Source organism: Corvus kubaryi, unplaced genomic scaffold (assembly GCF_017639235.1).
Source record: "Corvus kubaryi isolate FWS band 111438036 unplaced genomic scaffold, C.kubaryi_AGA036_p1.0 split3-73, whole genome shotgun sequence".
Classification (NCBI taxonomy): domain Eukaryota; kingdom Metazoa; phylum Chordata; class Aves; order Passeriformes; family Corvidae; genus Corvus; species Corvus kubaryi.
Window position 1 is genome coordinate 21710 of NW_024582091.1, and position 17977 is coordinate 39686.

At 40.3% G+C, this 17977-nt stretch overlaps 1 protein-coding gene across 2 annotated transcripts; it reads left to right on the plus strand.

Moving 5' to 3' along the window:
* Positions 1-14351: 14351 nt before the first annotated feature.
* LOC121659191 (transmembrane protein 18-like) lies at positions 14352-17363 on the plus strand. Of its 2 annotated transcripts, none has more exons than XM_042017091.1 (5): positions 14352-14699; positions 14925-15045; positions 15663-15717; positions 16562-16655; positions 16749-17363. In XM_042017091.1, the coding sequence occupies exons 1-5, from the start codon at positions 14367-14369 to the stop codon at positions 16830-16832; spliced, it is 687 nt and encodes a 228-aa protein (XP_041873025.1). In that variant the 5' UTR covers positions 14352-14366; the 3' UTR covers positions 16833-17363. The 2 variants fall into 2 exon arrangements, with proteins under 2 accessions (XP_041873025.1, XP_041873026.1); XM_042017092.1 differs by having other exon boundaries at positions 15666-15717.
* The last annotated feature ends 614 nt before the right edge of the window (positions 17364-17977 follow it).

A 17977-nucleotide genomic window follows, 5' to 3' on the forward strand; every position in this document is an offset into this window, starting at 1 on the left:
AAAGTGAATGATGATGGAAAGTGAAAATTTCCAAGTGTCAGTTTTACGTTGACAAAGGAAAAATCTTGCAGCATGGCAATATGTGGGTCATCCTGGTTGAGGCCATCCTCCCTACCCAGCTTCTTTCTGTTTAAAGCATTTCTTCTTTTCTTTTTAAAGCATTTCTTCTTTTTGGTACTTGGCAGCTCTGGAGGTCTGCATATATTTGAAAATCACCCATGGGAGAGCTAGTTTTAATCTGTTGATGCTTCAGGCGTTTTTGGTTTTGGTTTTGTTTCTAGGCCCTTTGTCCTAGTCATTTAAGAATGCTTTCTCTTTGCTTTCTTCTCTTCACTTCCTGTGTGACACGCTCTGGCTTTTGCCACCTTGTCTTCATCTTGCCCCAAATGTATTAGTGCTTCTTCTGTTTCTGAACTCCTTTAGCAATAAAACATTCCTGTCTAGTACCATAATGTGTAAAAACTTCAAGAGCTTACATTAATCCTTGTCCCCTTGGCAAGAATGAAGAGCTGGCTACACTACATTTCATTTGATAAGCTGTTACCTTAAATCACAAAAGCACCCCATCCTCAGTACCCTATTAAAATTATCATAGAAAAAAAAATCAAATCACTTGTTAATATTTTATGACTTCATCTCACTCACAATGATGCAAACACTGAAACTGGGGTGCTATGAATACCAGATACAGTAGGCAATTGGGTAGCTGCCAGCTGTTCACATTGTGCTGATCTCCTCTCCTGTGTTTTTTTCATAGCTTTCTGTTTTAAATTTTACAGCACTGAGCTTGCTTTAGGCAAGCTAGCAGAAATAGATATCTTGGTGCATGTCTTCTGCCCACCAAGAAAATTCAGAACTACCCTTTCATTACAAGGAAAGAAGAGCATGTGTGGGTTTGTTCAGGATGAAACATTAGTAATTACAATCTGTCATTGTCTCACTGTATGTTTGGGTTGTACTGCAGCCTTTGGGTGACACTGGGTAACACTACAAAATACACAGTAATTTGTAACTTTTCCTGAACTGACAGTGATACCGACTTCATCTTGATGACAAAAAATTATCAGAACAGCTTTTACAGACCTAGGTTTTGAATTATTTCTTGTGCTTTAACATTGCAAGTTTTTATATAAATTATTTTCAATTCCCATAACAGCCTTTAAAATGTAATTCTTAAGTGTAATCCTAAACAGCCTTTGCTATTATTTTTATGAGTGATAACTTGACTTCGGTAAAGGCATTGCTTAAGCACTGCCAAAGAGTCATTTCCTAGTTAATGTGTTCTCTATTTTAAAAGCCTACCAGTTTCTAAAATGATTCCAAGAATTCTCAGCCTAGACTCTGAACGACTGGGGATGTCTTGATCTGCGTCTAGGCTCTATACAAACTCCAAGTCTACCAGTGTTTTGAGGAACTGATACACACTGGACTGTCACTCTGCCAACACCTTGTGTCTGATCAACTGCTGAGGCGAGCCTGTGGGTATAACTATCACGACACATTTCAACAGGATTATCAGAAACTGCATTTTCTCAAAGCTGAGCACAAACACCTGTTTAAAGGCTCTTTGGTGAGGCTGAAGAAGCTGTCTCATGGCTGTCACCATGCCAGCTCCCCCTGCTCTGGTATCTGATCCTGGAAGGGCCTCAAGCTGCATGGTGTCCTCAGCAATGTCTTTGTTCCCACCCCTTCTCAGAGACTAACTGCTAAATGGCTTCTTTGGAACAGTCCCCTGGTATGAAATTTGTGGTATTGCCAAATGTATCACAAAAAACCAAACATTGAACTCTCTCCTTGCATAAGAAAAGTGTCCTTTAATATATATTAAAAAAAAGGATAACAATTAAGACATGCATGGAAAGCAAATGGAATATTTCATGACTAACAAAAGCAGACTCATGGGTATTGACTTGGCTGTAAAAGTATTTTCTTTTAAAAAAGTCTTATTCAAGAAACACTATTGATCATCAAGGTGAAGGAAAAGATATAACTCTGCAGAAAGGACTCTTCTCATTTAAAAAAATCAAGGAGAAAAATTCTTAGTGTATTTGTTTATGGAAAAAAAATGTGATATATTCCTTATACCAAGAGTTTATGTCAGAATAAAACTGAGTTATCTCGTCCTTTATAAAAGAGATATTTTTATAGTTCAAAATGAATCTTCACAATAATACAAAAATTTACAATAGAAGGGACCATGGAGGTCATCCAATCAAACCTCCTACTCTCAGCAGGGCTAAGTTCGAGGTTAGGTCACGGTGCTCAGAACCTTGTCCACTCAAGTTTTGAAAATATCCAGAGATGGAGATGCCACATTGATAGCATTCAATTGAAATAAAAAAACCATTGTGTGAGGGAACAGTGCCATTTTTTAAATCCTTAATTATACTCATCATTTTTCTAGACTAGTAATTCTCCAGTATTTAGAAATGCATATTGAAGATGGGTGACTAAACAAGGTAGAACCAATTTTTTACTTTCAAATACATAGAAAACTATGTAAAAATGAATACCCCCAGTACCCTGACCGGGTAGGAACATCAGTTGAACATGCTGCTTACTGATCTATCTGGAAAAGGTGCATTAAGTCTTTACTTAGAGAATGCCCCACACAGGAGTCTTCCTCCTTAGGTTTATCCCCAAACAAGTCTTCTTAAAGAAAGCAGTTGGAGAGAAAAAGTAAAATCAGAGAGCTGACCAAGTCTTGCACACAATTCCCATAAAAGTGAATTGCCTGCAAGGCTTTTGGTAGTCCTGCCCCCTTCAGCTACTATAGTCAAACCTCTTACTAGTACAGCCTAAATTAATAGTTCTTATTTCCAGCAAACATTTGTAAGAAAAAAGTGTTTTCTGTAATTAACACTTTTCTCTCAAACTTTCTTGTTAGGAGAGAACACCAAGTGCACAGACTTTCATGCACACGCACATTTTTAGAAGAATTAATACAGTAAATCAATAGTTCTTATTTTCTGACATTGCAATTCAAGTTCCCAGTCCCAAAATTTTCCTTTGATATCGAGTTTTCCTTTAATATTACCTATCAGATATTATTTAATTTCCACTGTCATGTATGTAGCAAATATCTTAACTCCATCTGTTTTTAAACATTTTAATTACTAAAATTGTTTCAGGTTTGCATCTCCCATTAATCACTACACTGTGAATCTGCTAATTACAATACACAAATTATCACTAAGATTGCTTACAGTTGATGTCAATAAAATGGAACTGCAGTCTATATTACTGTTTTTTTCAGTTTACTCCAGGGTTTCTTTGTACACCACTGACAAACTGTTCGTAGTTTCCCAAGAAAATGTGAAGACTTGAAAATCCCATTGTTCTTTCGTCATCTCCTTATTCAATCAGTAACATTCATGTATGTTCCATGAAATGTTTTATATTTATCTATTTTTTTCCACAGAAGCATTCATTAGAAGCCCTAAAGAAGTCCATGCCTTTGTTGCTTGCAACTAGCACAGATTTTCACTGTTCTTAACAGAAGACCCTTCAGCAGTGTTTTCCGGGAGACCAATATTGTGAAATCAAAAACAGTTCTGCAATTTACAAAACAAACATTTAGCTATCACAGGGGAAAAAAAATGAAACAGAACTTTATATAATACAAGTTTCAGGTCCCATTTTTCAGGTGCACTTAAGTTCTAGGATTTTTATTTTTCCATGACTGTGTATTGTCTACATTTGGGCACATACTCAACTGAACTTTTCTTCCTACCAGAACATTCCCTGAACAGGGAAATGGGCATACAGAAAGGTCAGGCTGCACTTCAGCACTAATCCCACTGACAATATATACAAAAATTCAACAAGACTGGTTTCATACAGGATTTTCCATAATCTTCAAATGCATCTCAATAAGCCAGAAAGGCACATGTCCCTAGTCATAGTAAACCCTAGTTCTTACTCCACTGTGCACAGCGTGCTAGCACCATTTTCTACCAAAACTTCCCTTCTCCAAAGGACTTGAATCACTCCGTTCATTTTTAGGGCAGTTTCTCCCTACACCATCATCATGAGTGTCTAGAGAATACAAGGAACTTGGATTCTTGTGAATGCAGCCCAACAGCACCTCTCTGTAGTAATCTGCTTTCCCCTAACAGATGGCCAAAACCTGGTTTAACCAAACACTTGATTATTATACATTAAAAATCAGGAAACTAAAGGAGGATTAACTGCTTACCTAATAATGCAACCATTCTTCTTGGAAAGAAAGTCAGGTCTTCCCTCCTTTGTGAAACTAAATTTTATGCCAGGATTCTACTGTCCATCACATCATCACATGGAGATTCTCCAGTTCTGTGCAGCTAGAGGAGGTTCCAGAGCCAGCCTCAACAAAGACACCAAGAGCCACTGGGGTCCACAGTTTAAGTTGCACCAGGGAGGATGCCAGAATCCACAGGCAATCAGAACTCTGAGGTAATTTCATTGTCCTCATAGATAAATTATTCTGAGGTTAATAAATGTTCTTAGGGGGCAACAGTGATCAAGTACACTACAAAGAAATTCTACTTAGTAAAAGCACGTCATAGGGCTCAGAGTCACTTGACTACTGCCCTCCTATTCATCAGCCCTCCCATGTTCCAAATACACACTTCCTTTCCTGGTAGCAGCAACAGCTGTAGGACACAGCACACATGGACCAAAGCAGATGCTGTTTCTCATGCACAGCACAGCAGGCTGCATGGGACAGACACACTGGCAGTAGGTGTTGGCTCATAACAGACACTCAAAAAAAGCAGAACGGTTTAAAATGTTTCCACAGAGATACCCAACACAGTTTTTAAGTCTTACTGGTGGCATTTTTTTTGCTTCCCTAACCTTTAAAGTAAAAGACCCTGCCTGGATTTTTCCCTAACAAGTAGGGTCCTACAGAAGTCTGCAGTGTCTTTGTACCCACAGAAAATATTTAGCAGTAGGGGCTAAAAGAGCAATTACTAATACCTGCAGGAAGCATAGGCGCTGTTCCATACACTTAAGAGGTGTGCTGGGCTTTTTATTATGATGACGATCTATAGCACAAAACTTCCTTCATCTGAATGTTCCTCAAAGCCTGTTTTGTGAATACTGCTCCAGTACTCCTGAAACGGCGATGTCCTGAGGAAAAACAAAGTCAGAGCGCCACCTGCCGCTGCTTTTTAACAGGAAAAAGGTGCTGGATGCCAGTTTCTCCTCATCTTCCACTGAGCGCTGAAGTACCCTTGGACTCACACCCAGCTGAGCTATATTGGGTTTATTGCACATGTATTTGGACACCAACACTCTTTAAATCTGTTTCTGGTGTTCACCAGGAATTGGTTAATGATTTGCACTGAGCCTTTAGCAACTTCAATTCAAATCTCAATCACAGAAAATTTCTTCCAGCTCTCAGTATTCAAAAGCAAAGAGCTGCGAGATACAGAGAGAATTTATTGGGCAAGTATCACTATCTGATTTTTCCGATCTTATATTCTTCTCTAGGAATCTGCTACTGACACTGACAAACACAAATGTTGTACCATTTAGTCCATAAAAGTCCATTTCCATAAAAGGAAGGTTTTCCTGTAACAGCCTTAGCCTTACAACAGCACTAAAAAAACCCCACCAAAACTAGAGGTAAGCCCTCAAAAATGCTCTGATATCTGCAAAAAAAAACCCCAGCAGATGAGTAGTTAACAGATACTAAAACTACTACTTTGATTTTCCCTTTGTATGTTCAACAGATCAAATAAAAATATCAAACATACAGAGGAGTATTTCATTCCCTCAATTTAAACAGAAACTAACCAAATTAAAGAGCTCTCTGAATGTTTCCATGGAAAGAAATTCTCACAGATTTCTTCAACTTTCTGTCTTAGACCTTCAGCCTGTAGAAGTCTTTTTTTTCTCCAGTGAGGATGAACTGAGTTAATTAACTAAGGATAACATACTCAACTTGAACAGTTAAGGTGAATGTACATTAACGGTTTACTGAGCAGCATCACTTCTCCTAGGTATGAATGTGCTGAGTATCCATGCTTGGAGTTACAAGGAGTACACTTTGGGCACACAGCCCATGCACACACTGTGGTTTCTCCCCTGAACTGAGCAGAAAGCTTCACACTGAGATGCAATCCAGAGTACCAGGGTTACTGGGGACACAAAGTACAGCCTTTAAAGCAAGAATTCAGCAACTCTGAAGTCCTCCTGCTATTTGCAAGCAACAGATCTGGAAATATTCTTGTCTTGTCCTTCCTCTATAGTTGAAGGAAATCCAGAATGATCAGGAAAGTAATAGGAGACCAGTCACAAGCTTACGGACCTTCCAAAAAAAATAAAAACAGCCAGAGCAGCATCGTGGTGGGATCATCACTGCAAACTGCAAGCTGAGACAAAAATGTATACGTGGCCTTTCTACTTCCAAAGAAAACAACTTTATTTAACAACACAGTATTTAACCCATCAATCTTATGGCACCATCACATCTTCAGTTCAGGAGAACAAAAACAAGGGCAGCTATCAGAGGGTCACCACCCTGATTCTGGTGAATTCAGTCATTGAAAGGACTAAAAATTTCATTGTGAGGTTGAATGATCTGATAGCAGTCTGAAAAGTCGCAAGGCCATCCGTGCAGAGTCCCACCCTACCGAGTCAATGTTGCATGAAGTTAAAATTAAAATGAAGGCAACATTTGAAAAATAGGGACAAAAGCTAAGTGTGCTAATCCCAGGAAAATCCACCTCTTTTACAGGGAACAAAAAAATTTTGTTTGGAAGAAGAAAAACAAGGCTACTGCACTACTCAACACAAAGTCTCTGAAGCTTGGAAGAGACCGGAGGACTCTCTTAAGAGATATTCAAAGGTTTCGGAAAAGGGAGATTAACCACTCTCCCCAGTGAGAACATCCCAATACCCTGCAGTCTCCCCATGAGCATTTCTGAAGCTGAAGAGATTTGATAATGCTAGAGCCCCAACTTTGACTCAGTATTGTACTGGTGAGGGACAGTGAATTCCTGTGGTTCATGACATCTGGAAGATTGCCTATCTACTGCTAGTGGTGAAAGCCTAGACAATCTTAAAGATCTCTGCCTGCATCTTTCCCATAGCAGCAGCTAATGACACAGTGAAGCCATTCAGTAGTTTCACTTCAGGGATAGGGGGCAAGGAGGGCAGAGCAGCTACTTTCATAGGATCATACATTATTTGTTTTCATTAGGACAACAGTGAAACAGTTTCTCTCCCTGTCCCTCTGTGAATGTGTGCTACCCATAGTCAAGTCATGTAAATACATCTGGCAACATGTTAGGAGAGCCTGTTTTGAAACCATAGACAGTGCTGTTAAGAAAGATAAAATTTAATTGTACCCCAGAGAAAACAGCAGTAACAAGGAAAGGATGCTACAATGTACACTGCAAAGGGGTGAATGTTGCCATTCCTCATACTGCTGTGTGTGGGGTCAAGCACCCAGAAGAGCACTGTCCTTCAACTCATAACGCAGGCTCTGGAATAGATTTTTATTGGTGCCCCAGGTGTTACCATATTTTGTCACTGTCTTTCCTCTGCTGTGCTTTTTATTTCTTATTTTGTATTTTCTAGTATGCCACCAAAAGGCAGGGGATCATTTTATTTTTTTTTTAACAAATGGCTACTACCTTACTTTCTGGCACTACTGTTTATGGTACAAGCAGGGCATGGGAAGGACTGGACACAGAAAGTAAAAATGGGAGAATGGAGCTGGAGGAGAGGATCCCCAGTTGTAGAATACTTTTCCAGAAAGGAAGTACAGGAAATAGTTACTGGATGGATACATATTTCTTGCTGAATTCCTTTATTTCAACAGAACATGGGCTTTTCCAATCTAAATCCCACAACTCTCAATTTGAAACTGGTTACCTTTTGCACTGTACTCACCTTCAACATGCCCTATGTTCAACCACTCCCACTACAGTGTTTCTCGGCCAATGGCAACTTTCAGAACACATATGGTTTTATGTGTTTCACTGTCGAAATATCGCACAATCCTGGAATTGCAAACATTAGGCCTGCAACTAAGAATTCAGGAGTTAGGTCTGCAATTCTTTCGTCTGCATCTCTGAAAATTAGTCTTTGCCCAAAATATTCTATGTGGTCTCCTTGCATTCATCATTGACTTGGACTTTGTTCAATTTGACTTTTCTCACAGGTTTTCGAGATATACTGTGTGTTAGCTTCGTAAACATTTCTGCTGATTTATCTCTCACACATTTCATTTTCCAGTGCCTCAAAGCTCCCATCCACAGGTTAATTTCTTGTACAAGGATGACATCTGAGCTTTTAGGGGAGCTGCAATACCACAGATACCTACAAAATTGGAAAATCTTCATAACTCAAAATCTCTGATGATTCCACAGAGAATTCTGACACAGAAGTGTCATAAAACCCATATACAGAATAGTACCAAAAACTCTGTCATAATCTTCCCAACAGTGGACTTGTCAGCACTGGTGTGCTATTATGGGAGACAACCTTGAATTAAAATATATATATCACACATTGAAGAGTGGTGTGTGAACAATTCAAAACATCATCACCACTGCAACACCCCCATCCAGTCAGGAATACAGCTAGAGACATTTCCCGCCAATCATGAGGGAACGACACTGTGGAACAGACTATGAATCTGTAAAACCTCAAACTGCAGAAAGACTGGAGGAGGGCTAACTGACTGCTTCTTGACTCTTCTGATGCAAGATGTTGCAGTGGAGCTCCCACAACGGTGCCAGAAAATTTAAACGTGATTATTCTCAGGTCATATGCTTTTAGCTCACAGATATTAAGGAGCTGATAGGTGCTAATTCAGTATTTCCACATGTTAAATGTATAGATGTTTACACCTTTGCAATTACTGTTGTATCTGAAAGTATATAATTTGTGTGTGTCAACTTCTATTTCCAAAAAACCCAAATCTTAACTTAAAGTGTTCAGACGGTCTGAGCCACTTGGACAAATTATACCAAGAGAACTATGGACTGCTGAGGAGATGGAATAGACAAAACCAGAATGCAACAACCATGGATAGCTCCAGGATCAATAGATGGATGTGCTGGCTTTCTAGCTCTTGGCTGTCTCTTGCTGAATTACCACCATTTTTCCACCCGTCATTCTTCATTCATTAGAGAATGATGATAAGCAAGAAGCAGCAGGAGCCTCAAAGTACAAGATTTGTATCAAGTGTTCAGTCTCAGAGATGAAAAGGCTGAGATCTCTCAAAACAATGACATGTTCAAAAAAATGTCTCTTCCAGTTGCTGATCCTGCTCCTGCTGCTCCCTGCTGCATGCAGCTTGTACTTCCCCTACATGTTAAGAATGACAGGCAGGAGCAGCTGGGAAGTGCGTTAAGAGCATGTCCTGAAGCAGAAAATACAATGCTGACATGAAGTTCTGTAGTCAGATCAGATACAATCATGAAAGTTGCCCTGCACATCCCAGATACTTCTATTCCTTCTTGCCCTTTATTACAACAGCTGTATTGCAACTTAAATGCACTGCATTATATGTCAGGTGCAATGCAGTCACACATCAAAGAAATGTAGAGGTGCTTAATTTCCATACCATCCCATGGAATGACACAAGGTGGTATTTCTGAGATGAAAAACAATCAAAGCAGCAATTCTGTGAGAAGAACACTTCAGAAGGAGTCAGAGAGACAGTAAAGTGTATAATTAAGAACAGGATTTGAGATTGTGAGGACTGCTTTTTGCTTGCAACTATGGTTGGCCTCTTCCACCCTGACTGGCCAAAGATCCCAACAGAAATAAAACCTGGTTGCTTTGCCAGAATACAGTAGGGCTTTGAAAGAATTCTGAGATCTTTGTTGGGATTAGTGGAATAATTTAACAGACGATCATGTTAGTAGGTAGAAAACAAAAAGATATTTGCATTTCAGACTGTGCATACTGTCTGGGAATAGCAGAGGAAGAAAAATAAGCATGATGATGCCTGAAGATATTTTGCAATGAGGAAAAAAAGCCCTGACAGAAAGTGGATGAAAGAGAGGAAGTTAAGGGAATAAGATTCTGAAAAGAACATACAAAAGCATTTATTTCACTTCCAGGCTAAAGCAATATTGTTTAGTGAACACTACTAAATAGTTGATTTTTCTCATTTTAAGTTGTGGAATCATTGAATCAGAATAATTCAGGTTGCAAGGGACCTTAAAAAGTAATTTCAACCTCCTGCTCAAAGCTAAATTCACTATGAGGCCAGACCATATTGCTCAGGGTTTTATCCAACTGGGTCCTGAATATCTCCAAAAAAGAGGCATTCTACCTCTTTGGATACCTTTTCCATTGTTTGACTGTCCTCATGAGGAAATATATTTTCCTTATATCCAGCCCAAACTTCTAGCTTCACTTTAGTTGCATTGCCCCTCATTCTCATACCACGCCACCAGGAGAGCCTGGCTCCATCTTTTTTATAAGCTCCCTCAATAAGCACTGTCAGGTTGCATTTCTCCTGCCCCGGGACAAATGCTTCAACTCCCTGAATATTTTGACAGCTCTCTGCTGAATTTTTGCTGTTTAGCTCTATTGTCCTTATATTTGAAGTATCCAAAGGTAGATGCAGATGTGTTCTGAGGAATGCTGAATCCCTTAATCTCCTGGGTGTGCTGTTAATACAGCCCAAGAAAGTGCTGACAGTATTTGCTCCCAGGTCACACTGCTGGTTTATGTTCAGGTTTTTGCACCCCCCAGGCTCCCCAGGCTGTGCTCAGCAGTGCTGCTCCCCAGCCAGTTGGTCCCAGTCCATATCCCTGGGAAATCAAAAGTATAGAGCAATGTAGGTCAGACCTCTGGAGGTCATCCAGTCAAACTCATTCTCAAAAGCAAGCGTAACCTCAAGCTTATATGAAGTGGCATCCATCATCTAAACCTGAAAATCACAGATTATATACATAAAAAAATCCAGTCAGTTTTAAATTCTATTTCTTTAGAAGTCTTTACAACACTATTATTATTCTTATTTTCCAAGTACGTCATAACCAATAAACAGTGGTACTATAAAAAGATGAAGAGATGACAGCAGCTGCAAAAAAATAATGGAAGAACTCAAAAATAATTTTTTTTTAATGACAAGGACAGGGAAAGTGAAGGATTTTAGTGAAACGTGTATTAGAATGAGTGCCAGACTCAGGCTCACTTCAGTTGCATTGGGAAGCAAATGCAAATTTAAGAGAGCTTTTGAGCACAACCATGAATATAAGCAAAATCTTCAGAGCAGATATAAGTGATGGCCTGGAAGTGACCTCAGCAACCATGATCATCCAGACTCCTCTCCCAGGCCCAGCTTATTTTCATAGTGAAACTGCTCATGCCTCCCAAAGCTCTGGAAAGACTATCTAAGACAGTCAGTACAACATATAACTTCACAGGAGCAGGCTGTGAGACAGGCAGGAAATGCAGAGATGAGCAGTCCCTGTACCCACATAACTCAGCAGTGGGATCTTACAAAGCACTGAAATTGTGCTCTCAATACCCGTCACTAACCCCAACGTGCTCACCTTCCATCTTTGCCTTGACTGATGACGTGAGGGGCTGCCCCATTTACTTGCTCACACACCTCTTACATCTCCTGCAGAATCAGGGTTGCATTTCCCTCAGCAGGAAGTATAACAGGCACTTCCAAGTGGTTTCTAGTACTGCGAAATATGATCTGCTAGCAAACATGCATGTAGGGCTATGACTAGGAACATAATTGAGCATTTCAGTTTGGGATTCCCTGTCATACATAGGCTTTTACCAGCCAGCTTGTTTATTCAGCAACTTAACTTAAGATAAATGTCTGATTTTAAATCCTTTTCTGTGTAAAGTAAATGAAGTTTTTCAGTTGTTAAAAGGCAAAAAATCCTTTTACTAATCAGGTTTTTTTATCTTTCATCTGAACTGCTTGGGTAATACTGTCGTGTAGAAGGAAATTACGCAGGAATCTGAATCTTGCAACAGAAAACTGAGAGTGAGTTTCAGAAACTACTTAAGTTACTTATAATAACAAGAACAGAAACATTTCTATATTATTATTATTGGTACTGTACACTTATGGTTAGTAGAGTATTCTAAAAATTAGGATCTAATTGTAGCATACTGGCTCTGCAAAGAAGCTATAAAAGGACAGATACACAAGTTTTTCCCTATAAAAGAGTAATGTATCTGTTCATTGCCTTTCATGTATCATCTGTTCACGTTGTATTCTCCATAAAAAATAAATGAAAGAGAACACATACCACACAAAAGATATGGGAATACTTATGTATCTGCTACCATCTGCTGACAAACAGCATTACTAACTTGATCTTAGTCAAACTTAAAGAAGCAACTCCTATTTCCCTATAGGAAAGTTTCCACTTTGCTACAGTGGCTGACAGTAAAAGCTCCATGAATTTCTAATTCAGCATGTTTTAGCTATAGTAAGCAAATAATTTCTTATCTACCTATCTTGTCTGCATCACAGATTCACCACTGACCAGCATATTCCACTCATACAGTAGTGACTGCATCCTGCATTCTCTGAAGCCCTTCAGCTACTGCAGATAGTTTCTGAAGCCAATTACTGAGCAATTACAAGAAACTCATTCCTCATTTACTAAACACAAAACCATTTAATTTATTATTAGCTGTAAGACTGTCCAGACAAGTCACAGAATGGGTCAGGTTGGAAGGACCACAGGGGCTATCTGGTTCAACTACGCTGCTCAAGCAGTGCCATCCTACAGCACACTGCACAGGATTATGTCCAAATGGTTCTTGATTATCTCCAGTGAGGGAGACTCCACACCCTCCCTGAGCAATTTGTTCCAGTGCTCGGTCACCCACACAGGAAAGTTCTTCCTCATGTTCAGGTGGAACTTCTGTGCATCAGTTTCTGTCTGTTGTATCTTGTCCTACTGCATGGCACCAGCAAGCAGAGCCTTGGAAACATTGTCTGACATCTCCCTTCAGATACTGACAGACATTCAGTCGTCTCTTCTTAAGTCTGAACAGGCCCAGCTCCCTCAGCCTTTCCTCATAAAAGAGATGTTCCAGTCCCTTAATCATCTTTGTAGCCCCTCATCAGACCTGCTCCAGATGCTCCATGTCTCTCTTGTGCTGAGGAGCCCCGAACTGGACACACCACTCCAGATATGCCTCACCAGGGCTGAGTAGAAGTGCAGGATCACTCCCTGCAACCTGCTGGCAAAGCTCTTCCCAATGCACCCCAGGATACCTTTGGCCTTCTTGGCCTCAAGAACACACTGCTGGCTCATGGACAGCTTGTTGGCCACAAGAACACACTGCTGGCTCACAGACAGCTTGTTGGCCACCAGGACCCCCAGGTCCTTCTCCATGGAGCTGCTTCCCAGCTGACCACACCCCTGCCTGTGCTTGTGCACAGGGTTATTCCAGTCTTGTTTTCCAATCGACAATGTGGGATAAAAATATCTTTTCTCCCCTGGTTTTAATTTTAAGACAATGTTAGTAGAAATGACCACCTTTCTATCACCTTATTTAATTTTACAACACTTCAAGTGAAAGCCTTGATTAGCCTCCAGGTATTATTTCTGTTGAGAAAAGACTAATAAAAACCTAAAGGGGAAAAAAAAATTAAAAGCCTTTGTTTCAGGTATCTCACACTAAATTGCAGAAGTGTGACAGCGAAGAGAGCCCAGGTCACAATGATGACCTGTATCTGGCTATATGGTAAACTAAATTAAAAGAGTATCTGTAATATTTACTTATACATGCACTTCAAAACATTTTGAAGAAGAAAAAAAAAAGAAGCCAAAACTTCACATCTGATAAGCCAAAATGTCAGAAAAAAAATATTTTAATGAAAGCTGAATGCGGAGGTATATATCAAAGTATTGTTTGCTCAACAAATCTAATCCTTTAGATTAGATTTAGTTTAGTTGTTAGGATTCTGAGTTTGAAATGCTCTTTAAGTGGTAAGCCTTAAGAGTGGTTGGTTCTTCCAGACCTAGATACATTTAGCAAATGGAGTTACAAATTACGATGTTTAAGCTGTTCCCTTTCCATTGTAACATTTTTTTTTTTTCAACTTCCAAAGTTAAAAAATGTGTCCTTGAGCTCTGCTGTAGTGGCAAGAGCAGGAGGGGGCCCCGCTGCCCCTCGAGGTTGGCGGGGGTCGCGGTGGGCACTGCTGGGAGAGAAGTAGTGGTTTTCATTTGACTTAAGGTCCTGCCTGGCGAGCTCAACTGTGTTTGTTTTTAAAGAACTCCCAGCTGGGCTTAAAGCTCTTTTTGTCTTGCACTTTCATCGCTAAAGCCGACTCTGGGTGTTGCTGAGAGGAGACCAAAAGCAAACACCAGTGCTGGGCCACGGACCCAAAGTGCCGAGTCCAGCGGGCACCCACAGACCAGATGGTGACACTGGTGGCCTCCCGACATCAACCGCTGAAAACGCGACCAGAGCTTCTTCCCCGCTCCGAAAAGCCAGGGCAGCTTCTGTCAGCCACGCTCGGAAGGAACCACCGGGGTGTGCGGAGCCACCTCAGCCCGTCCTCCAAAACACGAGCCCATTTGCAATCCCTTCGCTTCGGGAAATGCGGGGCCACCTCAGGCTCCGCTGCCCCTTTCCCGCCATTGCCCTGCAGGGGAAGCTGTGGCCACCGAAGTCTCGCGAGATCTGGCGCTGCCGCCGCCGCCATGGAGGCGGCGGTGCGCGGCCCGCCGGGGCTGTCGGCTGTGCTGGCGGTGAGGGGGATCGGGGCCGCCCGAGGGAGCGGGGCTGTCCGGCGGGGAGGGGGGAGGTCCTTGCTGGGGGCGCGCTCCTTGCCGAGCCTGGTGCGGGGGGCTCTGCAGGGCGCGGTCCGTGAGCGAGACCGGCCGCGTTTGGTGCGGGAGGAGCGCCGGTCGCCGTGGCCGCCCGGCGACGCCCTTTCCCCGCCGCTGGCTGACCCACTTTCCCTCTGCCCGCAGAGCACGGACTGGTCCGAGCCTTGGCTGCTGGGGCTGGCGGCCTTCCACCTGCTCTGCTTCCTTCTGACGTGCGCGTCCCTGCAGCACCGCCGGGTGCAGGTCGGGCACTTCCTCTGCATGGGTGAGTGCACGGGCACACCGTGTGGTGCCGGGCACCAGAGCAGTGCCTGCAAATTTGTGAGTCTCTGCTAGCAGTGCATGTGTCTGTCGGCGATAATCTGCGATAGAACCTGCTATGACCTATAAATATGCATTTATTTTATTTGCAGGAAAATGTGTGAAGTAGTGACTTAAAACCCTGGCCTTAGTGAGGATCTGAGATGAGTAAGGTTTCTTGGTGGTCATTGCCGTGTGTGTCACGGCTTCCCAATGAAGTGTTGCTGTCCTGGAGAAGCAGAAAAGAAATCGACTGAGAGCCAGCAGTTGCTTTCTATTCTGCCTTGTTCTAATGCTGAATATGGTCAGCTTTAGTTTCTGAAGCAAGTTCACCATATGCCCTGCCGACAGCTGTGATAATGGCATGAGGAAGAGCAAGATTGGCTTGTACATTGCAGTAACAACTTGTGTTGTCTCAGGGTTTATCAGCCTGAGAATCCAGTGACCTTGCCTAGCCAAAGCAGTCATGGCTGACTGGCAGAACACGTACTAGCTTTGTATACGGATTTGGATTAGATGATTTATTACAAGCAGTTTACTTTTAAATCAGTATTGAATCTAACTTTTTTTGTTGTTGTATAGCAGGCTTAGTGTACTGTGCTGAATATATCAATGAATTAGCAGCCATGAATTGGAGGTAAATGTTTTCACTTTCATTTTTGAATAAAAATAAACAACATAACTTATAATAATTATTAATAGCATAATTTATTGTACTACTTAAAATCTGTTTATATGGATGCTTGTAAACTAACTGGTGAAAGAACTGAGAGAAAAGCAGAGTGCTGAGGTTAAGAGGAAAAGCATGTGAGCTTTGGGCTTTGTTTTTGTTGGGTTTTCTTTGGTATTCATGTTTAATAGCTGAAGTTAAGACCCACTTCTCAAAAATCCCACTGCTGCTTTATATACTTACTTATGTGTATAAAAAGCATTAAATTTGTCTGTTTTACTAAACCTGTATACCAGAATCAAACTGATGGTTTATTTTGATGAGCATTGAATTAATCTTTACCTGATATGAGTGGAAGTTATGTGTTTAACACCACTTTATGCTGGCATCTAATTGTCGTCTTTATGTTTCACTTCAGTCATATATGACCTAATTAGAGCTTTGTTACATTTATTATTTTTGTTATCTTTTCTAATATAAGTAAGCAAAATACCTAGAAAAGTCATTTCAGATGCTTCAGAATAAGCATGGTTTGTGATGCACTCTTGTGATGTGCTCTTGTAGTCATGTTAGTAAGTTTTTGCACAGTAAAACTAAAGAAGAGAAAGACTGGTATTAATATTCATAACTGATGAGGTATTGACTGCCTCTTTTTTCTGACTTAATACGGTAGAATTCTGGCCTATGCTTGGTGATCTGAAGATGTGGGATGATGTGTACAATGTCCATGTAGAATAGTTGCTGGGAAAGTTGAATGTGTGAACTACACTAAACAAAGCTTCATCTTTCATTTTCATTGTCTTTCTTTCAGGCTCTTTTCTAAATACCAATACTTTGATTCAAGAGGAATGTTTATTTCACTTGTATTTTCAGCGCCACTGCTGGTGAATACTATTATAATTGTGGTATGTATGTGTTCATTCATGTAGGTGCTTTCATTAAATGGATAAGTAAAGGTATATGGATTAGTTGAATTTAATAATTTACTTACTTTTCAGGTCTCCTGGGTTTACAGAACTTTGAATGTAATGACTGAACTAAAGATGCTACAGCAGAGAAGGAAAATCGAGAAAAAAAAGTGAAAGTGCCGAACACTATTTTTCTTTCTTCGGTTGTAGTAACACCTGTCCGGGTAATCAGTTCTTCTGCATGGGTATGCAGAAACAGAAGGATTTTTGTGCCCGATGTCAAGATGACTTTGTAATTGTGGCTGTGGACACTGAGATGACAGCAGGTATCTACAGTACATTTGAATTGGCTGTGAAATTATGAAACTCAGTCTTAACAAGTCTTTGTGCCCTTCACTGTAAGATAGTTTTCCACCATGACCAAGGCTAGTATTGATGAGACACAATCTTCCAATTTCCATTTGCCTGTGTATTTTTTAGCTATGTCTTTACTCTGTGCTTATCAAGTATCAATTCTTCTGCTGCTTAAGCCAATTGGAGCTGTGTGTGAATTACAGTAAATTAGAGATTTTACTCAGAATAACTCAGGAATCCATGCTTCTGTGAAGCATTTCACTTCTTTATAAATCAAGTTTCATACTTCCTATGTGTACTGTGTGCCAGTGGCATTTTATAAATAAAACTGTCCACTCACTGTATCTTAAATTGAGTTAATTTGTATTTATTTTTAATCAGACTTTTTTCTTTCTTTTTTTCTCATAAAAATTCCCAGTTTGGCAAATTTCCCAGTTTAATTTGAGTAAATAATTCAAAATGATCTCTGCATTTCTTTTAATTTGCACTTCATGTTTTTAAGGCTTCTAGATAAATATATTTTTTTAAAACTGGATGAAAATTTGGTAGTTTTATGCTTCTTTGTAGAACAGAAAGGAAAGGAAGAAATTTAGTAATGTTCTGTGTAATTTTGCTCCCTTTTTAATGCTTTATTTAATAAATAACTGAAAATTAAAAACAGGTAAAAATGAAGAAGGCTTCAGTTTCACTTCAAGTAGCCTGTTTTCATTAAATTAAGGTAATTTGTAATGGATGTGAGCACAGTGGAGACTGTCCATATTTAGTAAAAGTTGTATCTTTGTTTGGAGATGTACAGTTCTGTCTAAAATAGATGTCATTTAAGACATAGGAAAGATGATCTACAAAACTGATCTTAGACTAATGTGAAAAACATTTGGGTACAAAATTGCAGAGCACTTGTAAATTTATAAGTTAAGGAAGTATTTGTGAAACTAATTTTAATCACTTGAATAGTCTTCACAAGA

Coding starts and splice junctions, on each gene's coding strand:
- LOC121659191 (XM_042017091.1), top strand. CDS start 14,367: ATGGTGACACTGGTGGCCTCCCGACATCAACCGCTGAAAACGCGACCA. Junction 15,046..15,662: donor CGGGCACTTCCTCTGCATGG/GTGAGTGCACGG, acceptor GTTGTTGTATAG/CAGGCTTAGTGTACTGTGCT. Junction 16,656..16,748: donor TGAATACTATTATAATTGTG/GTATGTATGTGT, acceptor CTTACTTTTCAG/GTCTCCTGGGTTTACAGAAC.